The sequence below is a fragment of the Leptodactylus fuscus genome, chromosome 9 (assembly GCF_031893055.1).
Source record: "Leptodactylus fuscus isolate aLepFus1 chromosome 9, aLepFus1.hap2, whole genome shotgun sequence".
Taxonomy (NCBI): domain Eukaryota; kingdom Metazoa; phylum Chordata; class Amphibia; order Anura; family Leptodactylidae; genus Leptodactylus; species Leptodactylus fuscus.
In genome coordinates, this window is record NC_134273.1 from 44,335,966 (window position 1) to 44,361,485 (window position 25,520).

At 40.4% G+C, this 25,520-nt stretch overlaps 2 protein-coding genes across 2 annotated transcripts in view; one reads left to right on the forward strand and one right to left on the reverse strand.

The window, feature by feature from the left end:
• The window catches only part of GTPBP1 (GTP binding protein 1), a 144,317-nt gene that overhangs the window by 40,209 nt on the left and 78,588 nt on the right, over positions 1-25,520 (reverse strand). The gene's annotated exons all lie outside the window — the stretch shown is intronic.
• On the forward strand, positions 8,615-19,726 carry TOB2 (transducer of ERBB2, 2). The gene is made up of 2 exons (XM_075287125.1): positions 8,615-8,844; positions 13,521-19,726. Exon 2 carries the CDS (start codon positions 13,526-13,528, stop codon positions 14,420-14,422), a length of 897 nt encoding a protein of 298 aa, XP_075143226.1. The 5' UTR covers positions 8,615-8,844; positions 13,521-13,525; the 3' UTR covers positions 14,423-19,726.

Consider the following 25,520-nt stretch of genomic DNA (forward strand, 5'->3'; position numbering starts at 1 on the left):
GGCGCCCAGGCCATTTTTTTTTTATTAGTGTCAGTTCGCGAGCGCCGGAGGAGGACGGGACCGGAGGACATCGGAGGAAGAAGAGGCGTGGATGAAGAAGACGGCGCACCCTGAATGCCCACCAACCGTGCACGATGCGTAAGTAGATAACATTCTTTTTTAGGGTTTTATTTTAAAACTGGGGTTTAGTTTAATATAACTTTTACGGTGCCTGAATAGCCTTTTTAAAGGCTATTCACGCATATGTGGGGCTCTATCAGCATGATTTTGCTGATAGAGCCCCATTAAATAAATTCTCTCCCTTAGTATTTCACAAATTAGTTAACCTCTAATCTACTTCACTTATGACAGACTCTGCCACTCTAAGGGCTAGTTCACACGTGAATATAAGGGGAGGTTTTTGACAGCGGATTTCGCGTCCAAAACCTCCCCTTATAATGGTGGTCTATGCAGACCGCCAGGCTTCCTTTCTCCGCTAGCGGCGGGCTGCTGCTAGCGGAGAAAAGAAAGGACATGTCCTTTCTTCAGGCGGAAGCCGCGCAGGCTCAGCCGCGCAGCTTCCGCCCCCGGCAGCTCCCTCCTATGTTGGCTCAGTCATTTGAGCCGACAGCAGAGGGTTAAGCTGCGACAGCGATGGTCGCGGCGGGTGGGTTTTGACAAGAGAGAGACGCAGCTCGCCGCGTCTCTCTCTGTGTCAAAACCCGCGCGGGCAGTTCACGTGTGAACTAGCCCTAACATATTCTTTTCATACAGTCATTTGGCTTAATTTGAGATTGACCCTTCATTAGCACAACTTACTTTTCCATCCTTTTGTTAACCTTTTCCCAACTTGTTGGAGAAGTATTGCTACCGTCTATTACTAAATATTTTTAAAATTAAATGGAAAAAATTAGAAAACAATAGAAAACAAACAAACGTGACAGTGAAGACACACAAAGGTGTATTAAAAACCCATAATAAAGGTCTGGCTGACCTTTATTATGGGTTTTTAATACACCTTTGTGTGTCTTCACTGTCATGTTTGTTTTCTATTGTACTTACCCATTTTACATGGAAGATTAAAAGTTAAATTTTAAAGGACATCTCAGGAGTGCGGACTGGAATATATTTTGTACAATTCGTGCTATCGTCTACCCCAAGAGTCCGAGATTTTCTAGCCGTGCACCCTGAAGATTGGGCCATACAACATTTACATGGTGAGCTACTCCTTTACTACTATTTTTTATGTTATTGACTTTAAAAAACGCAGCAAAACCTGTACAAAATAAAACAAAAAAACCCCAAAACAATCCTTAACATATGTCTTCAGCCTCAAATAGTTGATTTCGTCATTCTGAAAAGAATGTACTTTAGCAGAAAGAACAGTAGTGGCCTCCAGGTGTCACTGTGCTTGCATGTCTGTAATTACACTTCCATTCCTAGAAGGAGGACTCAGACAAGCTGGATCTTAGGGAGATTTATGGCTACCTTCAATAAAAGAGCTGTCTCTGACTCACCACACAAACAGGTTAGTTCTCATAACTTTATTTAAATAGCAGGATCTCAACTTGAAGATGTATTTGTTTTATTAAATGAATTTACGTGTCCTGACAAGTAAATGGAAATGAAGCAAATTCAGTAGGTGGGTGTTGGTTGTAAAGCTCTTGCGCTCACTTTTTCACACACCTTGGTCAGTGGGACATAATACACCAATGCAAGAATGACACTGGAAATGAGAGCGCCGATTGCACAGCATTTCTTCTAGTTTATAACAGCATTTCAATTATATGTTAAACATCCCATACATAGAGTTCAGCTAGGTTCACACTAGTGTTGTGGTTTCCATTCTTGACCCAAAAAACGAAAACCCTATCCGCTTAAATAGTGGTTACATGCGGACCCCATAGAACGCTAGTGTGAACCAACCGTAATTTGTATGAGATCCCCTCACCTCTCCCCAATGGCAGGAGATAACACGATATTGAAATCTACTTATAACTGGTTTTCCATGTCCGTAATGACCAAAACTAAATTTGTCCCGTTATTTTGTAACGTTGTATACAAAAACAATGCTTGAATTTTGTTTTTTTGCTAGTTCTGTTCCCCCCCCCCCCCCAAAAAAAGAATGAAATAAAAAAAAAAATCATCAAAAATCCATACATACCCCAAAATGGTAGCAATAAAATAATAAAACAATCAACACATTATATTTCAAGCTACTACATACTTAAAACATACTCCATTAAAAAAGAACAACTCACACAGATGCAATGCAGTCTGATGGTAAGGCAGATTAAGGCCAGGGCCCCACATAGCATAAGCGGCGTGATTTTACAAAAACAGTGGAGTTTTACATTAACTGCAAAGTGGATGGGATTCTGGCTAATCCCATCCACACATTGCAGAAAAAAATCCACAGAAGAAATGCTGTAATTTGATTAATACTCATGTTTTGCAAATTACAGCGAGTCAATTATACCTACGGAAATGCTGGCATTCTCCGTATAGATATAATGGAATCAGAAAGTATGCAGAGGAAAATTCTGCAGTCTTTGGGAGCCTTCACATGGAGTAAACGTGCGTGTATTTTTGCAGGTCAAGATATTAAATGGATTGGTGGCTGACACTGAGCACCCACCAAGCAGCTGTTTGGAAGGCTGGGAAGGCTTGGAAGGCTGGGAGTCAAAAATCGAAAATAAAAAAATTCCTGCAGCGGGAAGGGGTTAAGTAAGTAATATATTGGAACACATTTATTACAGTTCCTTTCACATCCTCTGGCACCTATAGAAACACCACTCAAATATATCACTGGAAAGCTTTGACTGTATGCACCCAGTTGCCTCTCATAGTACTTTGTTATGGAAGAATGCTGTCTGGGGGGGGCAAATATACCGTCCAGCGATGACGCTGAGTGTTAAGGCCCGTCCTTCTGACACGAGAGAGATATTGGTGCTGAAACTAACTGCAGCCGTTTCTCCTACACCCGGGCACAAATCAGGAAAGCTAGTGGTATAAAGTACCGCGAGTGCCAGAGGATATGAAAGGTCCAATTTGGGCACAGGCAGTTGTATATACTGCTGCAAAGCTGACAGTGCGCTGAACTGTCGGCTATCCGGATCTGTGCCCCGGGTGAAGAGCTATGTGTCTCGATACCGTAGCTCTTTACAGTCAGAATGGCGTTTCTGACAGTCAGTCAGGAACGTCCTTCTTCTCAGCAGCACCTATTGCGCTGTGCTGTGTGAGCGGGGAGGAACGCCCCCCTCCCCTCCTGATAATACTCGTCTATGGATGAGCACTGTGAGTAGAGGGAGGAGGCGTTCCTCCCCGCTCACACTGTACAGCGCGATAAGCGCTGCTGTGAAGAAGGACGTTCCTGACTGACTGTCAGAAACTCCGTTCTGACTGTAAAGCACTACGGTACCAGGACCGATAGCGCTTTACCCGGGGCACAGATTGGGAAAGCCGACAGTGCGCTGAATCCAGCGCACTGTCAGCTTTCCAGCAGTATATAGAACTGCCTGTGCCCAAATTGGTGAAAGGTCCTCTTTAAGCTACATTAAGGTACCTTTTTGGGCGTAAATGGCAAATACACATCTAAGGGCTCGTTCACATCTGCGCCCCGGCCTCCGTTCTGCAGGTTTCCATTTCCCGCCCGAAACTGGGCAGGAGATGAAAACCTGCAGGCATTTTTCAAACCTATTCATTTGAATGGTTTGAAAAGTGTCCAGTCGTGAGCATTTTGTGCGCACCGCGGCAAAACCATTTTTTTTTAACTGGACACAGAGTCGGACATGCAGAACTTTGTGTCTAGTTTTTAAAAAACGGTTTCGCTGCGGAGAGCACAAAACACTCACCGGCGCTCACGGCCGGACTCGGTCTGACAGAAGACGGAAACCTGACACGGGGCACGGAGACCCGAACGCTGGTGTGAACCCAGCGTAAGCTAAAACGTGCACAGCATTATAACAGGGAGGTGCCGCTACAGCATAAATAGGCACCACAGTAACACTAGTCTAGTTCAAGAACAGAATTGAATCCAGTTAAATGGGTGAATTCCTCTGTAATTTACCCTATATTGTTAGGGCAGGCGAGGAATAGCAGCAGGACACAGTGAGGGTTTACCAGCGCACTATATAATGATAAGCCTATGTAATAACGTGTACACCGTATCTCTGCCACACGTTACAAATACAATAAGACAACGCACAGGCCCCTGCCTACGCAAACTAACACAAGCTCTACTACAAGTCCCGTCAGCCACTACGTGGTGATTTACGTAGGCTTGACGTATTAGACAACTCACTCTACCATTGGCCGAGCTTCCTGACCAATAGGCTGTCGACTTTGACAATCGTTCGTCCAATTAGAAAGCTGTTGCTAGCAGCAATTTTTATTTTTAGCACTTGCTCGTGTCACTAGAATGGTGTCTGAGAGTTCACTTCATCCAGCAGTATCAGTGCGCTCATTCCCAAAAAGGACAAAGTAGTCCTTCTGACATCAGCAGTTAACTCTCTCATACCCATCTCCTAAATGAAGTGGGATTTCTTAGTTTGGGAGCCTCTTCCTGTACATACAGTGGTGTTGTTAGGGGCTGAGGGACACTGAGGTGTTCATGCTGAAGTGACTGAGATGTACTGGTCTATTTACCTCAGGAAGAAATAAAGCTTTGAGGCTGAGTGACAGAAGAGTGTTGTCCAGACTTTCCCAAAGCATTGCTGGTTTCCTATAATGTATGAAGGTGCATGTACACAGATATACTGCAGCCGCCTTGCATGATGTCTTATCATGGCATCTGTAGCCTCTTAGGGACTGTGATGTATTTTTCGGGGTGCTGAGGTAATGCACAAATCCTGCTGAATCTGCACAGGGAAATGTAGGCATGCTGTCCAATGTCTAATCTTTCGGGGTAGAACCGCCCCAAATCCGGTGATCTTTGCTGGGTTTCCCCCATAACCTTTACATTCTAAAGATCTATAAATCTGCGGTTAAAACCCCTGTAATAATTGGCATTTTGAGCTGCAAGTTTTTCCACATCATTTCTATGGGATTTTGTTTAATCTCACCAACTAGTGCTGGTGTGTTCCCCGTTTTAGGCTAAGTTCACATCTGCGCGCGACTCTCCATTGGGTCCTCTGAGGGACAGAGAGATGGATGCTAAAACAGCAGTAACGTGCTATAGACTGTCATGGGGTCTGTGAGGTGGTCACTATTTGTATACTGAAACCTCTGTGTTGGACATTGCTTTCTGGCGATTTCCAATAAAGACTACGGTGCAGATGTGAACTTAATTTACATGGTGCATTTTTGCTAAAAAAACGCATGCGGTTTTTCATTAAAAAGCTGCAGTTTCTTCTTTATATAAAGATGCATGCATTTTTGAGCCTAAACACTGTGTGAACTCAGCCTAATGAGTTTTTTTTATCCATTGAATTCCTTGTAAGTGGAATATCCATCCATTGCATGATATATTACAGCGTTCTTGTACCCTAGAGTCATTGCTTTCAAAGGAATGACTATTATGTTGCCATACAGAGGTACAATATGGTGGCAGACAGTGCGCCTCTATAGCTCTCTACTACTTAGCTTTAGTATGGCGCTGTACAGACTTCGTGCATATGGCACTGATTGGAATATAATTTGGTTTGTTTGTGCGTGGCGTTTTATGACCGGTATAGGAATGTGAGGATCCGTTCCCACGGAGGAAAATGGCGCTTTATTTGGTGCTGAATTTTCACTTCTGAAAAAAAGCCTCCCATTGAGTTCAATGGGTTTTTTTTTAGCTTTGTTTTCCACTAGCGGAATTTTCCGCTAGAGGAAAATAAAGCTAGTGGTACCCATCTTTTTACAGTGTGGAAAATTTTTCTCCGTGTGAATGGACCCTTAGGGCCCATTCACATGGGCACAAAGGGGGCGGATTATGGCGCGTATTCCACGCCATAATCCGCCCCCTCACAATGGTGGTCTATGGAGGGCTGCCCTCTCTTCAGGCGGATTCCGCAACTCAGTGAGCCGCGACGTCCGCTTGGCGGCAGCAACCTCTAGAATTTTTTTTTTTTTTTTTTTTGGGGGGGGGGGGGGTAGCGTCGTTTCACTATGTGGGGCCTCAGCTAAAAATATGGTCATGTGAGACCATCAACTTGGTCTCTCACGATTCAAGGGACTCAGAATACAATGTGAGAGAACTGCCAAGGATAAGAGTGGTTTATCACATCTTTAGCGCGTACATTACATTTTTCTCCATAGATATGCTGCTTTGATCTTTCTGTGCCCCACCCACCACTTTTCATGAAAGCAGACAGAGCAGGGTCTGGGGCCTAGTAGCGACTACTACAACCCCAATAGCTACGTCCTTGCTTGTGTTACTGTTATTCTCACACCCAGATACATTGCAGCGTGCAGGAAAAGAATTCATGAAATTGATCTGTATTTTTCTATGTGATAAACCATGAAGAGCCCACACCCGAATGATAAAGCAGAAGATGTACTGTCTGTGTCTACATGGACATCAAATGTGGACGTGTGAATAAGCCATAAGGATGGAATAACACTTTTGTCAGGCTTCAAAAAGACAGCATCAAAAAAAAATTATTCCTTTTTTTGATGCATAAAATTCAGTGCATTTTTGGGTGATTTATTTATTTATTTTATAGTGTTTGTTTAGGTCTCCCATTGATTTAAATAGGAATAAGGCTGAATCCCCACATTGCGAAAATGCAACGTTTTACAGTCCTGCAAAGTGAATGGGAAAAAAATCTGCCGTGGAAAAACTGCATATGTTCGATAACGACAACGGTTTGGAACATTGCAGCATGTCAATTATACCTGCGGAAACGTTGATGTTTTCCGTATGAGTATGATATGGGCAGAGAGTCAGGAGAGGAAAACTGTGAAATTGTGAATCCCATGCCCACTTTGCGTTTCAAACTGCAGCATGGACATGCTGCGATTTCCAAAACTGGTGTGGTTTTGGAAATCGCAGCATGTCAATTATATCTACAGAAACGCCAATGGCTTTCCTGTAGATATAAGGGTCAGTTCACACGTGAAAACCGCCTAGCTTATTTGTGCGAGGTAAAAAACCTCGGGGAGTTTTTTTGACGCTGTTTTTTGCATTCCACGCGGTTTTTGACGCGGTTTTCGCTAGCGGTTTTCGCTAGGTTTTTTTTTCCTATATGTGCTATAGAAACTGCAGGCGAAAACCGCGCGTTTTTGTGTGCGGTTTTTTACCGCGCGGTTTTCGCCTCCCATTCACTTCTATGCATTTCTTCAGGCGTTTTCCGCCTGAAGAAAGGTCATGTCGCTTCTTCAGGCGGAAAACGCTAGGAGGAAAAAAAAAGCTAGTGGTCTACATAGACCACCATGTTAAAGGAGCGGTTTTTGAAGCGAATTCCGCTGTCAAAAACCTCCCCTTTGCCCACGTGTGAACTAGCCCTAATGGTAACAGAAAGTCCGCAGAGGAATACTCTGTGAACTTTCTGCTCAAAGCGCTGCAGGAAGAACCGTGATACATTCCTGCAACGCTTTAGTGCTGCGTATCGTCCTGTGGGCCTTAACCTAAGGGCAAGTTCAGATGGGTAGCCATGACTGAAAGCCGGTGCAGTGCTCCGGCATCCAGCCGCACACTCTGCTCTGGATTAGGCCCAATGAATGGGCCTAGTCCGGAGGAGGGAGTGTCTTCAGGCCAAATTGCGAGGCGAAACAACGGCCTGAAGAATGAGCACCTCGCTTCTTTTTCCAGGAGCCGGAACAAACCAGCTCCCAGAAAAAAGACCCGGGTGGCTCCCATTGATTTCAATGGGAGCGTCTTTTTGGTCAGGATTTTGAGGCGGATACGGCCTCAAAATCCTGACCAAAATTCTCCTTGTGAACTTGCCCTTTTTTGGAGGATGATTTTGAGGCAGATTCAGCGTCGAAATCCTCGCCAAAAAACTCAGTGTGAACTGACGCTGAGTGTTTTTTTCTCCTGACTCAAGATGGAGTAGGACACTTCTTGCTTCGCCTACCAGAAAAAAACAGTGTCGTAAACAGAAGCCACCCGGCTGCTTTTGATATCTAGGGGAGAAGTTATGGCGATGTTTTGTGGAGTGAGTGGTGGAAAAATGCAAAAAGTTCCACATTTTTTTGCGGAAATCCTAATTTTGTGCCATTTTTTACGCCAGAATTCTGTAGTGAAGGACTTCAGACATCTGAGGTGTGTACGCTACAGAAGGTGTGTAGGGAGTAGGTCCCCCCCAAAAAAAAAAAAAAAAAATTAAAAAAAAATTGAGTAGTTTGTGCGACAACCTCCTAACATAAAGACATTTGTCATCTAGTAAGGTTGCAGCGAACAAGTGGAAGCACATGAAGGGGCACAGGGCATGCACCATCCTCCATGTTCCCCAATATGCTAGCTTTATTCAACATTAGTGCTCCTAGCAAACCGGTAGACAGGGCTGTGTTCACACATAGAAGTTTTATTATATGCTGAAGACGACAATTTAACCTCCTCGTGACTGTGTTGTGACTGTAGCTATACAATATCTTCTTGCTCACAAGTAGTAATGAAGCAGTTAACATTGCAGGGGGAGAGCTTCAGAATATAGATCCGTCAGCTCCACTCTCCCAAGCCACAGCACGCTGGGTGTGTGAATGTGAGATCCGTCCGCAGGGTTGCTAAGGGTGAAACTTTTCCCCTGACTTCCTTCACTTTGGGCCAGGAGGAGGGAGGCTGCGGGATCCCGGTGGACTCTGTCAACCCCCTGAAACAACACCCAACAAAATACACTAAGGGACCCCCAAAAAGATTAGGCACCCATTTTACGACATCTCCTCCCCCTCCTCCTGCTGCTCCGAACCGACGGATTCTGACCTACAACTACCGACCAAGTAAGACTTGTTTACGAGAGGCTCAGTCCGGGTGTGTGTGCTGGGTGTGAGGCAGCAGCCCGGGGGTCTGGGGCTGTGGAGGGGGAGGTGGATGGCAGTAAACATGTAATGTTCTGTCTAGAAGAAGGTAAAGTCACCTTCACCATGTATATGAGTCGGAGTGACAGATGTCAGGGCTGCCCTAGTAGCCATTTCTCACACACGGTTGGTTAGTCTTCTGGTTTGTCTATTCTATCTTATGTATAGAGGATACAATGGCTTCTATTGACTCCTTGTCTTGTGTGCTTGCCATCTCTTCTTGGTAAACACGTATCCAGGGCATTGGGTGTTGTAGATGTTGGTAGGCAGCGCACGTCTCCTGGAAGTAAAGGTGTAATTCTGGTGCTTGTAGCTATTTATAGGCAGCACAAGATCCACAATGTACCATTTTAGTTTATTTGTAGGAATCCCAATCCTGCTGGAAGTAAAGGTTTCCGATGTACAATGCTTTTCTCAGTGATCTATATGCAGCACACTTCTGCTGGAAGTAAAGGTATACAATGTACAATTTTAGTTTTCTCAGTTAATCTAATATGGCCGCCACAGAGGGAGCATCTGTGTAATCTTGTGCTGTGGGCATAGGCCTGGGTATCTGGCACCTTACTGGCCATCTCACTTTTCTGGTGATTATTGAAGATCAGTCAGCACTATTATACTGTAATACACTTGGTGGGTTGTTGATCTCTCGTTCGCTGTCAGAATTGCCTCTTTTTATTTGTTTTGTTTGCAGTGATGGTTAGAATATAAACCCAATGTCTAATGTAGTAGTTTTCTGAGTATTTGACCATTTAGCGTTGTAGATTTAGTATTGTATATTTCAATTACGTATTATTTAATAAGCATCGAGATGTGGTGGTGGTTTTTTTCTCTCCCCTGGTGCCATGAATTCTAGTAGATGACAGGAAGAGGCAGACATTTTAGCAGCTCCAGCACCAGATCAGACACTGCACAGTATCCGTGGTTTTATCTCCATTTTGTTTTCATGTTCCATGGACTTGTACTTACTGTAGATTGATATTTATTTTTCTTCATCTGATAGAGGACAGACCACGTACAGTGGAGGACATTGTGCAGCGTATGTTAAGATGTGTATGTTCTGATCTATATTCTCATGTTAATGACATGTGATGTTTTCTGACACTTATACATATCGCACAACGAAAGAGATCTGTCATAGGAACAGAGATCAGAGTACAAGGTTATTGGCCTCCTCCCTCTCACCTTGTTTAATGTGTAAACAGCCATTTAATGTCAGCTGCGCCAGCCCTTTAAGCATGCAGCTCAGGGCACCTGCGATTGGCTGCGCTCCTCCACACCCCGCCTGACATGTCCATCTAGAATGTTTTTCTTGTTATTTTAACTCTTGCTGACAAAGGCCTCTTCATCTGCTTCATAAAGGGCAGAGATGACCATTAAGCAAGCTACATATCAAGCCACCTTATGTCATGTCCAGGCTTTCAGGTCACTCTCTTTACCTTTAACCACGGTGATACAGAACTGGAATACCAATACTTGCATAAAATATACAAAATTACATATCTAAAAATGGAGAAATACAAAGAAAATGACAACATATAATCTTAGAGGGTATATTATTCCTGTACTTGTTGCAGTTGCCCTCACAACTAAAGTACTTGTAATGGTGACCACTGATATGACGGCAAACACAATATCCTTCTGAATAGTCAGTAATACGGAGAAATTGTATCAGCACATTCCATAATAATCAGTAATCTGTCCACAACTCAGATGGCTGTCACTGAATGTATCTGATCACAGTATATATTGCTTTCTATTGTTGCAATGGATATTCCAATAACAAAAATAGATTCCTTATAGCACATATAGTATACATATAGTTTACATAATGCACAAATGGCTATTATAACAATCCATATCATACAGAAGTAGCAGCACAGGTTAAAGTGCATGGATAGATAAAAATAATCTAAGAATCCAACCCAGTGAATATCTGGTTATTGTATAACTTTTATAGCTATTGGCAAATAAATCAATTTGTTTCAGATGTGGAGTTATCAATAGAAGAATAAGGCATACAATATGTATTTTAATATAGTGTATTTGTAATCTCAGAGATCAATAGCCATCGGTTTCCTCGTACAGTACTACAACCCCCAGAATGTTCTTGCCACTTTAGTGTGGGTGCTGGGAAGTGAAGCCTCACAATAGCTGGAGTGCTGAGGGTTTATATTTGTGTGTCTATACAGATTTAGAGAGAGAATTATATTGGGAAGTTCTCCCCTAGGGCTTCTGGACCCTCTTCACCCCATGAGTGAAGAGAAATAATCATGTTTATCTACGATCAGTCACAGGACGAGCTTCTCATACAATATATACTGTATGTAAACCTCAGGCACTCTACAACATATTTGCTGTATTATGAACTACTATTGCATGCTACATCACATCCTATTGGTAATCTGACTTCTGCCCCCTAGAAGGAATTAATAGGGGAGGGGGAAAGCAAGTTGTAACACTTTAGCCATATATTATATTTACATTGCATGTTCATATGTACACACATACACACACACACACACACTGTGCAGGGCTAACAATGTAACCTCCATTATGCTTGCACAGTATAGATGGACTTGTATAAGCCGCACACCTTTTTATTTTCATTAAACTGTCAGAAAGCTCTAGCTGTACGCTGACTCTCTGCTGTAGTCAGTTCATTTTGTAGAATAGTTCCCCATGGATAATGGGGCTGCAGCTTTGTGGAAAGTCCTCGACTCCCTTCAAGCCTGACTGATGTTCACAAGCCGCCACTGTCAGGAGGTGCTCAGTCTGTACAGTCAGCACTGGATGCACATATGACCCCTTTACTCCGTGTTTGTCCTTCCCCTAATTATTGATGATTCATCCTATACATTCATGAAAAATCTTTGACTTGTTATGAAAGTATATGTAACAAACGATGCATCTAATTATACAATATCAATTTTATTAAAAATAATTTTATTGTGAAGCTAGCCCCAACTTTGGCTCCTTAACTCCACAGACTCCATAACCTTGCATCCCTGAACCAATTAATATGTAACTAAAAGGCCAGCGCATCTGAATGATATATTTGTAACCATGGTAAAGCTTCTTCTGAAAATGGTCAAATAGTTGTTTAATAAGAATGTATTGGCATCTGTGTCGGGGGCTCTGTCAGTAGTGAAATACACCCAGAATAGCAGAGCGTGCTGCACTGTTATACCTTGTAAAGTTATTAGATCCCATGACTGAAACTCTGTGGACCTCATCATATTTGGTATCAATTCTAAATATAATTAGTATTTTTATTACTGTTGTTCTACTTGTATGATGGAGCAGAACAAAGCAGATCACTAGTGTTAATGTGAACAGTACTTAAACGTTTACAGTCAGTTTGGTAACACCTATTGCTAACAAGTGCCGGGAAGCAATTGTAAAAACCTAAAATATCAAGAATTCTTAGCAGTACACTGGAAGTTATCAAAGGCCTCATTGAATCCGCAACACAGACTGGTCAGCCTCACCTGAATGGAACTTAGTTTATTTCACAATATGCAGTCTGGAGCAACTAGGATGTCTCTGTGGCTCCCAACTGCTATCCCCGCACAGATCTAATACTACTTCCTCTTCCACCTTTCCTTCTTGGAGATGCTGAAATCTTCCCTTTACCTTGTGTTCTCACAATCACACCAAACTAGCAGTGTGGGGTTTAGTAGCTTGTAGCAAGGGAACCACCCTCTTAGCTCCAGATTGTAAAAGAAATGTAATATCTCTGCAACAGAGGCCTGCATTTTTGTTGGGAATGAGGCATTACTTTCAAGTGTACCTGACCTATCTGTACTGCTGATGCTCCACCCTGGCAACAGACTCACTTTAGGCTAAGGCCCCACATAACAAGCTGCAGACAAAACATACTGTGGCAGAAACGCATCGTTCTGAGAAGAAAACTCTCTGCTTCAATTGTACCTATATGGAGAACACCAGCATTTCCATAGGTATAATTGACAAATCGCTATTTACAAAAATGCTTGTGTTCTTGAAATCACAGCACTTCTGTAGCAGATTTTTTTTTTTTTTTCTTCTTCCTGTAACGTGTGGATGGGATTTGTCGGAATCCCTTCTACTTTGCAGGTACGGTAAAACGATGTGTTTTAGCAACGTGAGGCCTCTGCCTTAAAGTGGCTCTGGTGTTTTAGCTTTCCAACAGATGACAGCTGGGAACCAGTAATCCTCACAAGAAGGGGCTGTTGAGTCCTGCAGCACATAACAAATACAAATTCTGTTACTACTGTCTCTTCTGTATTCTGCCTTTGAAAATATCCTGATCATTTCGATCTTTCACAGTACCATTTATATGGCGGCGTCACATGTTCCCTATGTCATCTTCACGCACAGTTTCAGGGTTTTTTTTTTCTTTGAAAAAAGAATGCCATTAGTTTAATCCATTTTCTATGCATGAATTCTCAATAGTATTCTATATTTCATTATAAGCATATAGTGGTTTTGGGCGACTCAAATGATAAAAAGCATAGAGAACATGCTGCATTTAAATCAAATAACTTAGAACTATTGTATAATTCATACATATATTTATATTCTTATATGCACACATAATCTATTTCTTTTGTCTGCAGAGAATATGCATCTGGAGATTAAGGTCGCCCTGAATTTTATTATCTCATACCTATACAATAAGCTTCCAAGAAGAAGAGCAGATCTGTTTGGTGAAGAACTAGAGAGGCTTTTAAAAGGCAAATATGAAGGTCACTGGTACCCTGAAAAGCCACTGAAGGGCTCTGGCTATCGCTGTGTTCACATTGGTGAAACGGTTGATCCAGTAGTGGAGCAAGCTGCACGCAGAAGTGGTCTTGATATAGAAGATGTAAGAGCAAATGTACCAGAAGAGCTGAGTGTTTGGATTGATCCATTTGAAGTGTCTTACCAAATTGGGGAGAAGGGAACAGTAAAAGTCTTGTATTTAGAAGATGTAGAGAGCAGCACAGAGCTGGATAAAGAGATAAAAAGTAGCTTCAATCCTGAGGCCCAAGCATTCATCCCAATTACAAACCAAGAGACCTCCTTGTCAAACTCTCCATCTCCTTCCTTTGGTCAGTCTCCAAGTCCAACTTTCATCCCTCGTGCCACTCAGCCAATTACCTTTACTACTGCCACATTTGCAGCCACCAAATTTGGTTCCACTAAAATGAAGAAAGGAGGTCAACGCATGGCACGATCACCCACTAACAACCTCGCAAAGCACAAGGGTCTGTCGCTTTCCATGCATTCACTGAACTTCAGTCCAGCCCAGGGACCCCCATCCCAGCTTTCTCCAAACGCCAAGGAGTTTGTCTTCAGCGGTCCACCCGGGTTATTTTATGAGGGGGATAGCCAGAACCTTCCAAGCCCTGGTCAGTTTGCAACATCCTTCAGCACTGGGAGCAGCCTGTTTAATGAGAAATCACCTTTTGTGGACGGATTAAACTTCAGCCTCCCCTATCCAAGCCAGCCGTTCCAGCCTGTTGTCCTGGCTAATTGAGGTTATTGAAGAGAATATTATTTTGAAGAATTGAAGATCAAGATCTAAAAAAATGTAAACCTTTTTTATTTTTTTTCCCTCCTTTTGTCTCTCAGAAAAGATAAATAAACACAAGTAGATATTACTGGGATACACAGTACTTGGGTTGCGTTGCTACTGGACACTTGTGAAGTTCTCACCTTTTTTTACAAAAAATGAAAATATGTGAATATAATAAGAGATTATATGGATACATTTTTTTTTCCCCCTTTACAACTGGCTGCTTCAGAGTAAACCTCGGATGGTTTTGAATTCTTCTCAGTATGCACAAGAGGAAGAAAAAAATAACTTTTGGTCTGCATGGTCATATCAAAAGAATGGTGCCTGTGGCAGGATTGCCATGCTTGGAGTTTTATATTTTGATTCGCTCTTTTACAACTTCGCCCTCTGCCAGCCTGGGGGAACATCTCTTCTTACATTTTGTTATTGGGGGTTAGAATTCTTATTTATTTCTGTATGAGTTCCTTTTCTATTGCTACTTACTTTTTTTTTTTTTCTGTTGTCTGTTCGTAGTGTGTTTTTTTTTTTTTTTTTTTTTTTTCTTGTCTAAATCATATTTTATTTAATTTCCATACACCATTGCCATGTATTGGTACTTCAATCTGGAGAAGGCATTACACGTATTACAAGAATACTTTGTAGCATCAGGAGGAAATTGCCCAATTTTATTCAATATTAACCAAATACCTTAACATTTAAATTTAACACATTCACTCTATACACTGAATATAAAGCTGATGGAAGAAACTGCAGTCCTTGAGTAAGTACTGCCAACTTTACATTGGTATCCATTTCGTACTGGCTTTACCTGGTTCTCCAGCTCCAACACATCAAAGTGAATTGGACTGGGTTTGATATCGGGCACAGCTGGCTTACAGTATATAGGGCTGTGCCTGGCAATGAAGAGGCTGCAAGTTCCTTGGCCACTTCAATTGGTTGGTGGTAGAGGGGTTGGACCCCACTGATAGATTATCCTTAGGCTTAGGTAATCGATTGTAAAGGCCTGGAACACCCCCTATAAGATTTAATGAGGTTTGCTAAGGTATAATAGCAGTATTAAACCCTTTATTTGCAGAGGGCTCAAAAACTGGATTTGAAGTTTTTTTTGGTTCATTTCTTTCAGCCAAAGCTAGAAGTAGATCCACCAGGAAAGAAGCAGCAGAAGTCATTCCTTTTATTAAAATTTAAAATAAATATATATTTATTTTTTCTTAGCAGTCCACTTCTAGCCTTGGCCAAATAAGCCCAGCATAAACTGCTTCAAAAACTGCATGTGTGATTCTAGCCTAAGTTAATCATGGAGAAGTTATAAAGCACGCACACTGAAAAGATGCCAGTCAAGCCTTGACTCTGCCTCTATAAAGGTACAGTGAAACCTTTCCAAAAGACCATTTGTTAAAAAAGAAAATCCCTCTGTATGTGATTGTCTGAAATGTTTCACTGGCCCCTCTAAATTTGGTGTTGCTACCTTCTCCAGATATGAAGAGGGTGCCACAGAGCAAATGGGAAGACGATATCTCGCACTTTTATTTGAAGCTGAATGTTTTTGTTATGAAGAACAGTATTAAAAAGACCGAAGTTTCTTATTACTCCATTTTTTTTTTTTACTTAAAGGAAATATCCTGCTGTAAAAGACCATATTATGGGTTTAGTTGTTTTTTTTTCCCATTGTCTTTTCTTATCAGTCCTCTTTGTATAGAAGGCATATTTAGATATGTAAAACTTATGATATTCCTTGTCCAAAATAGGCCAGCTGAGCCAAACAATGGCATTGGGGGAAAATAATATATAAACAAATTTTATATTATATATATAAATATATTTTTAAAAAGTTTATAAATTCACTTTTATTTATTTTATTTTCTAAGACCTTTTGGAATAAAAATAGCAAGAATCCGTAATCAAAATATTATATATATATTATAGAAAAATCTAAGAGAAAAAAGAACAAAAACATATATACAGCCCATGGTAAGCTAACTCTTTTTTTTTTCTTTTAATTTCTCAATGTGCTCTTAACAGTGTAGATTAACTTTTTTTTTTTTTTTTTTTTTTTGATGGCTGAACATCTTTGTTGGAATTTTGAAATAAGGAACTCTTAAATTACAAACTGGAAGATCCTTCCTTTAGTCAAACTTTAGCATTTATTTGTTTAATGGAAATTAGACAACTGCTGCCTGACGCTCATTTTCCAATTTTTAGGGAAATTACTTGGAATTAGGCTAGGTTCACACCTGTATCTGCTCTACATGCCCGAATCTGCTTAAAAAATGCAGAGGAAACTCTCTATTTTTCCGGAGGAAACCCAGCAGAGACCCCATTATAGCCTGTGAAGTCTGCAGGTTTCTGTGGGTAACCTGTTAAGCGGATTAGGTTTTCCATTCTTCAGGTGCCCAAGCGGACCTGAAGAACAGAAACCAGATGTGAACCTAGCGTGACTTGAATTATACCCTATGTAGTCAGCAATGCACAACGTTAGGGTTTGTGGATATTGCATTATCGCTAATTCCCTTGACTGTCTAACGTCCTAAAATTTAGAATTGAAATATTAAGTTCTCCACGCATGCTAGGCCTGTTTTTTCCAAAATCCCGATTTTTATTTTTTTAAAATTTACTGTAGTTATCTACACCCAACAGTTTCCGGTTTCACTTCAGTAAACTGAACAAAAGACTTTACAGTAATGGTTGTAAAAACAACTGCATTGTTAAAAAAAAAAAATCAATTTTTCAGCAGAATTATTGCAGTGACTACAAGACTTACTGCAAGATTGAGCTGCAAGCTTCTACCGCAAAATTAATATATTTGCATACAGTTGTATAGACCTGCAAGGATCTGCCAATAGTGCGTACTTGTGGATTTTGAAGGGGGCACCTGAATTGTCATTGTGCAACAAAGATTCTCCTCAGAGGTGGTGTCTCCGGGACCTGTTATACTGCATTTGATAAAACCTGGCTTCCCCCCCCCCCCCCACATGCCCACTGTAGGTCATTCAAAATTATGTATATGAGCCGTATGACCTTACTGTATGTGTGTGTAATAAATATATACATACACTTATTTTTTATTTCTTTTTGTAAAACTGTTTGCAGGTTTCCAGTTTTGCAATATTGATAGCAAAGGTTAGGCTCTCAATATTGTACACCCTGAAAACCCTTTTCATTTTTAGCAGCATAGGTGAGATTTTAACTAAAATCTTCAGCACTTTGTGACCTGTTCTGCTGGTTTTAAACAGGCCCTATGTCATTGTGGCAGGTTTTGCGAACAGTCTTCAGCCTTTGCAGTGGAAAAGTTGAAAGCTCAGTCTTGCAGGTGCGGCGGTTGCAGCAATTTTTTTTTTTTGTTTTTCCTTTCAGGAGAATACACTGATGGATTTTCCTGATGGACATCAATATTGCATTGTAGGGGGGATTAGCACCTCATATCCCCCTCCCACACAATCATTTGTTGAAAAGGCTGAGGCACTCGAGTGAATGCTGCAGTCTCTTCATTACCATGCCCAGTGCCATACATTTGATAGTGGCTGTGCCTAGTTCTGCATTCACTTGTGTGACAGTGGCTAGTGTACTTCTTTTGTGAAGGTGCCCGATATGCTATTTAAGCTCTCTATTGTCAGTTGGGTTGTGTCAGGCAGGAGACATCAGAGCTCAAAACGGATGTGGGCAGTGTCAGAGCTCAGAATCACACCCATTGCCTGAGACTGCCCAACTGACAGTACAGAGCTTAACTGGCATATCAGGCACCAAAACTAACTGCACTTATTGCTCGAACTATGGAGGGTTATGGAAATTCCAATGGTGCATTTTAACAGATGATACTCCACTGATTTTGACAAAGAACTTGGTAAAAGATGCTTTTTAAGGCTGAGGCCACATTTTATGAAAACACAGCAATTTTAGAAATGCAGCAGTTAAAACAAAGTGTTTTATAGTCCTAGCAAAGCAAATGACCTCTTTGTTTAATCTTACCCACACATTGTGGACGGAAATGCTGTTTTGTTTTTAAATGAAGCCTATTAATTTTTCTCTGTGGAAACGCTGCATTTTTTTTTGCTTTAGACAAAAATGAAAAGTACTGCAACAAAGCAGGTTTTTTTTTTTTTTTTTTTATTCTCCGTCATGCCCCCCCCCCCCCTTCCCTGTGCATTTGGTCTTATGCCCCTTAGCTTGAAGGAAAAGCTAGACTACACTTCATTACTATCACAATTAAGTGTAGCATTGTCAAGTATAAAACTCCAAGACACACACAAGCCTTTGTAATTTTCTTCCTGCTAAATTTGGAAATAAACTTTTTGCAGCTAGCCTATCTATTTCACATTTTGACCCCTTCACCTTCCTACTGAAGGGGGGACGAAACGAGGCACTTGGATGCGTACTAGCAGTACCAGCAGGCCTTATTTACATGCCAGTGTTTTCCATCAGTAATTGTGAACTAAAGCCAGGAGTGGAAATTAGAGGTGGAATAATGGAAGCTCATGTTCTGTACCTGCAAAATGCTCCTGGTTGTGGCACTGACATATAGAGAAGGCCTTAGATTAAATCCATGAGAGGCCCTTCAGCTATTGAACTTCGTGTTATGCTCAAACTTAATTTATATGACTTCACAAGTTTGAAACTACTACAATTTCAGGTTGCAAAACGGCAATCTTCTCCTCTGGCAACTTTTTTTTTTTTTTTTTTATTGAACACTAGTATTTTTTTTCTTCTTCTTTTGGGTTTTTATTTGCATTTATAAGAAAAATAGAAAACAAAAAAATAAAGTTTGCTACATTTGTAAAATGTGAGAGGAATATATTCTAAATATATATTTCTAACGTGCATTTAAGCTACACTTCTGTTCAGGTTTTTTTTCTTAAGGAAAATAAAAAAAATCCCAAGGATTAAATATTTTTGCAAAAAAGTAAAATGATAAAAAAAAAAATACAGAAAACTGCCTCTTCTCAAAGCGGATACAGTGTCTAATCTTGTACAGTAATGCAGATTTAAAGATATAATCTTTCTATTAAATCAAGATATTGACTTATAAATGTTTAAACTATAACAGGTTTTGTTTTACCTTTTTGTTTAACGCAGGTCGATGGGTGGGATAGGGAAAATTTTTAGTTTATTTACTTAAAAATAAAATTATAAAATTAACTTGATTTTTTTTGTGTAATTTGTTTTGGAACATTGTGCAATATTTGATGGCCTAATGGAGTGTTAAGTTTCAGATGTACAGTTTATATTGTTCCAAGGTTTTTTAAGTTTGTATTAAAAGCATGATATTAAGATCTGTAGTTTTGTGGCGTTATTCATTCCTTTGTTGAATTAAAGGATGTCTGTCTCCTCCCCCTAAACCAACATATTAATCTCACCACCATGTTATAGATCACATTACAGTGAACAGCAAAAGTCTACTATTTAACTTTTGTATCCCTTAAAGGGAAACTACTCTGAAGTCTTATGTAAATCATGTAGTTGTACTCTGAGGGTTGGCTGTCAACTACCAGGAACAATGTAGTGGGATCTTTCCATTCCTAGGATATCATCCATTCTAACTCAACAACAAGAACTGGGTGCTGAAGACCCATCCCCAGGGCTTTGACTGTATCATTTGCATGAGGCTTCAAAGTAGTCTTTAAATCTACATAAAGATGTCACTAATGTAGTGGTGGTAGTTGAATATGCTTTGGGGAAGTGGAAGACTCCCTTTAACAGGGACATTATATTCCCTTGCCGCTGTAACAATTATCAGCCTGATCAAATAAGATTTATCTTTAAGTTATCCCATTCCTTCCCAAACTACACAATCGTTTACGAAAACAAACCTCAGATTTATTTTTTATTTTTTGGAACCAGTCGTCATAGTAGCTGGTCCATATAAACAGTAGTGCTTGTTACTGCCGCTAGTCTTACATTTACTTCTACAACTCAAACATTAGTACCCTATCCTAAGGAAAGACTTAATGTTTTAGTCACAGAGAACTCCTTTTATCTTTAAGGAACCACTTTCCCTTTGGAGCACCTTTCAAATATCAATCGCTTACTTTTTGTGTACTGTGAAAGGGATTTGAATATCAATTTTAATATACTATAATGGGACATGCATTTTTTGTTTTTTGAGAAAATTTGCCCCTGAAGTGACCTTGTACTTCATGAAGTGCGGCTGAGGAATATTTGCATTTGCCATGTGCCATGAATAACAATATACACAGCAGCAAGTGTCTTATCTCGCCTCCACTTTGCCTCAATAAGTACTATGCTTTTTATGTCCACCCCATGACAGTCTACGTTTTATATATATATATATATATATATATATATATATATATATATATATATACAGTCCTATGAAAAAGTTTGGGCACCCCTATTAATCTTAATCATTTTTAGTTCTAAATATTTTGGTATTTGCAACAGCCATTTCAGTTTGATATATCTAATAACTGATGGACACAGTAATATTTCAGGATTGAAATGAGGTTTATTGTACTAACAGAAAATGTGCAATATGCATTAAACCAAAATTTGACCGGTGCAAAAGTATGGGCACCTCAACAGAAAAGTGACATTAATATTTAGTAGATCCTCCTTTTGCAAAGATAACAGCCTCTAGTCGCTTCCTGTAGCTTTTAATCAGTTCCTGGATCCTGGATAAAGGTATTTTGGACAAACAATTCAAGTTCAGTTAAGTTAGATGGTCGCCGAGCATGGACAGCCCGCTTCAAATCATCCCACAGATGTTCAATGATATTCAGGTCTGGGGACTGGGATGGCCATTCCAGAACATTGTAATTGTTCCTCTGCATGAATGCCTGAGGATTTGGAGCGGTGTTTTGGATCATTGTCTTGCTGAAATATCCATCCCCGGCGTAACTTCAACTTCGTCACTGATTCTTGAACATTATTCTCAAGAATCTGCTGATACTGAGTGGAATCCATGCGACTCTCAACTTTAACAAGATTCCCGATGCCGGCATTGGCCACACAGCCCCAAAGCATGATGGAACCTCCACCAAATTTTACAGTGGGTAGCATGTGTTTTTCTTGGAATGCTGTTTCTTTTTGGACGCCATGCATAACGCCTTTTTTTATAACCAAACAACTCAATTTTTGTTTCCAAAATGAAGCTGCCTTGTCCAAATGTGCTTTTTCATACCTCAGGCAACTCTATTTGTGGCGTACGTGCAGAAACGGCTTCTTTCTCATCACTCTCCCATACAGCTTCTATTTGTGCAAAGTGCGCTGTATAGTTGACCGATGCACAGTGACACCATCTGCAGCAAGATGATGCTGCAGCTCTTTGGAGGTGGTCTGTGGATTGTCCTTGACTGTTCTCACCATTCTTCTTCTCTGCACTTCTGATATTTTTCTTGGCCTGCCACTTCTGGGCTTAACAAGAACTGTCCCTGTGGTCTTCCATTTCCTTACTATGTTCCTCACAGTGGAAACTGACAGGTTAAATCTCTGAGACAACTTTTTGTATCCTTCCCCTGAACAACTATGTTGAACAATCTTTGTTTTCAGATCATTTGAGAGTTGTTTTGAGTAGCCCATGATGCCACTCTTCAGAGGAGATTCAAATAGGAGATCAACTTGCAATTGGCCACCTTAAATACCTTTTCTTATGATTGGATACATCTGGCTATGAAGTTCAAAGCTCACTGAGGTTACAAAACCAATTTTGTGCTTCAGTAAGTCAGTAAAAAGTAGTTAGGGGAATTCAAATCAATAAAATGATAAGGGTGTCCATACTTTTGCACCGGTCAAATTTTGGTTTAATGCATATTGCACATTTTCTGTTAGTACAATAAACCTCATTTCAATCCTGAAATATTACTGTGTCCATCAGTTATTAGATATATCAAACTGAAATGGCTGTTGCAAACACCAAAATATTTAGAACAAAAAATGATTAAGATTAATAGGGGTGCCCAAACTTTTTCATAGGACTGTATATATATATATATATATATATATATATATATATATATTTAATTTTTTTTTTTTTCCTTTCTCCTCTGGTCACTACCGATGGCCCCAGTTCAATATTTGTTTTTGGTCCTTAAGTGATTGTGAAGGAAAGCAGGACTATCAGTGGTTTGCATACGGTGAGTTTGTTTGGGCTAACAGGAAACCTAGTTCTTATGGAAGCAGCAGCGAGAGGAGCGGTATGTATAGTACACGCTGAATAAGGATGTTCAACAGTGAAGTACTAGGCGGACACTTCATAGTAACATTAAAAATAAGGTTGGATAAGTACACAAATCCATCAAGTCTACTTTACCAAGTTGATCCTGTGGAAGGCAAAAAAAAAAAAAACCCAATATGGTTGATGCCAATTGCACGTCAAAGAAAACAAAAAGGAAAAAAAAAAAAAAAAACACCCTCCAAATATGGCAATTGCATTAGATTAGAAACTCTATCCCAAGAATTTCTAGCTCCCATATCCTGTGATCTTCTATTTTCAATGACCTCCAGGCTTCTCTTAAACTTGTGTAAGTTATCAGATGTCACCACATCATGTGGCAATGAGTTCCATGATCTCCCCACACCCCCAAGAATCCTGGTCTATGACTGTAGTAAAACCTTTTTCCTCTGGACATGGAGGATGCCCCCCTGTCACAGTTTCTGGCCTCTATATAGAGAGATCATTGGAAAGTTCTCTGTACTATCTTTTCATAAATTTGTACAACTTAATTGAGTGACCCCTAAGATGTCTCTTTTCCAAACTAGACAACCCCAAGTTTGATAACCTGTCTTTATACTGTAATGCACCCATCCTTTGGTTGACCGCCTCTGCACTTGCTCCAGCTCAACTTTATCTCTTTCCTGTAAACAGGTGCACAGTAGTCTACATGTGATCTGACCAGTGACTTGTATAGCAGTAAAGTAATATTCTTCTTGTGAGCATCTATATCTCTTAATGCAGCCCATCATTTTATTTTGCTTTGGCATCAGCTCCCTGGCACTGGTTGCTAAAATTAAGTAACCTGTTAACCAATTTACTTAAAGGGGTTGTCCGGGATAAAAAAAAAAAAAAAAATTAACATTAAACTAGACACCACTCCCCTCAATCTACTTTATAAATTACTTTAATTCGCAAAACGTCATATTTACCTTTATTATTGGGATGGTCACATGACTGCACCAGGCAGTATCCTGTGATGCTTCCAGAGACGGGGGTCACACACCATTTACCTTCCCTCTCTTCTCCTGTCTCCACCCCTCACTTCCTGTTCCCTCCCCTTACTACACTCCTCCCTGTCATACTTACTTGTGCATACACAAGCTGCCTGGCGACGTCACCAGGATGACTGTTGGTGGTGAAGTGGGCGGGCTAGCTAGGGAAAAAGAGAGGGACTGTTTTGAAAGGGAGGGTGGCGTCTTAGTATATTCTATAGAATAGGCTCCCTCTAGTGGTGCCTGTGGCTTGTGCTATGTTAGGCCCCATCTAGTAGTCACCATGGCCAGTGGTACGTTGCTATCTCATATGGCATAGGATCATTTAGTGGTGACAGCAGCATGTTACTATATATTTTGAATAGGCTCCCTATTGGAGTGTCTGCAGCCGGCGTTGATTTCCTGTACGTTACGACATAGACAGGGTCCCTTTTTTGGCTCTATTTTCACTCTACCTTCTGCTTCTACATTTACCTCTCATCATGTATTTTACTGCGAGTGCCTCACACATTGTCCATATGTTTGTTTGTTATTGACCCTCCATAATGTGGTTTAGCATCTGCGGTTTGTTTGGAGATTGGCTTTATATTGTTTTTTACTTCCTGTATTTTCGTTTGCTTTTTTTGCTTATAAATAAAGAATTTATTTAATAAAAAAAAAAGGAGGCAAAATCAATTAAATCCAGTGAGTGCTGCCATTTATACAGAACATTATTTCTGCTTCCTTCTTGTTTGTAACATTGAATACAAATGAGAGGGTGCACTGTCTGGTTATGTCATTCTGTCAGAACAACAAAATGCAGTTATCATATGTAGAAAATATTAATTGTAGTCTCAATACATTTTTTAACCTTTAACCCCTTCCCGTCAATGGCATTATTTGATTTTCATTTTTCGTTTTTGACTCCCTTCCTTCCAAACCCCATAACTTTTTTATTTTTCGAGTCTCAAAGCCATATGAGGTCTTAATGTTTGCAGGACAAATTTTTCTTCATGATGCTGCCATAAATTATTTTGTATAATGTACTGGGAAGCTGGAAAAAAATTCAGAATGGGGTGGATTTGAAGAAAAAGTGCATTTGTGTGACTTTCTTACGGGCTTTGATTTTACGGTGTTCACTGTGCAGCCAAACTGACATGTCACCTGTATTCTATGTTTCGGTACAATTCCAAGGATACCAAATTTATATGGTTTTATTAACATTTTAACCCCTTAATAAAAATCCAAAACTGGGCCAAAAATGTTTTTTTCTAAAAGTCGCCATATTCTGACACCCGTAACTTTTTTATACTTCTGTGTATGGGGATGCATAGGTGTCTTTTTCTGCGGGGCCTGGTATACTTTTTAGTTCTACCATTTTGGGGAATTGATATTGCTTTGATCACTTTGGAAAAAAACGGTGGTTTTGCACTTTTGACTTTTTTTCCCGCTACAGCGTTTACCGTACAGGAAAAATATTTTTACAGATTTATAGAGCGGGCATTTTCAGACACAGGGATACCTAATTTCACAGTATTTAAGTACTTTTATATGTGTTCTAGGGAAAGGGGAAGTGATTTGAATTTTTATTATTTTTTTTATATGTATATATTTTTTTTACTTTTGTAAAAAAAAAAAAAAAAAAAAAGTATGCATTTATTAGACCCCCTAGGGGTCTTGAACCCCAGGGGGTCTGATCACTAATGCAATACATTACAATGCTAATGCATTGCAATAACATGGCTCTTGCAAAACGCGGCAATAAAATCCATTGAATGACAGGCCAGGGAGCCTTCACAAGGCTCCTCGCTGTCATGACAACGTGATCCCGGCCCCGGAGCTTGCTCTGGGCGCCGGCGATAGCTGGCAAAATGGCGGCGCATGGGAAAATGGCGCCTCGGTCAGCTTTGACCGAGGCGCT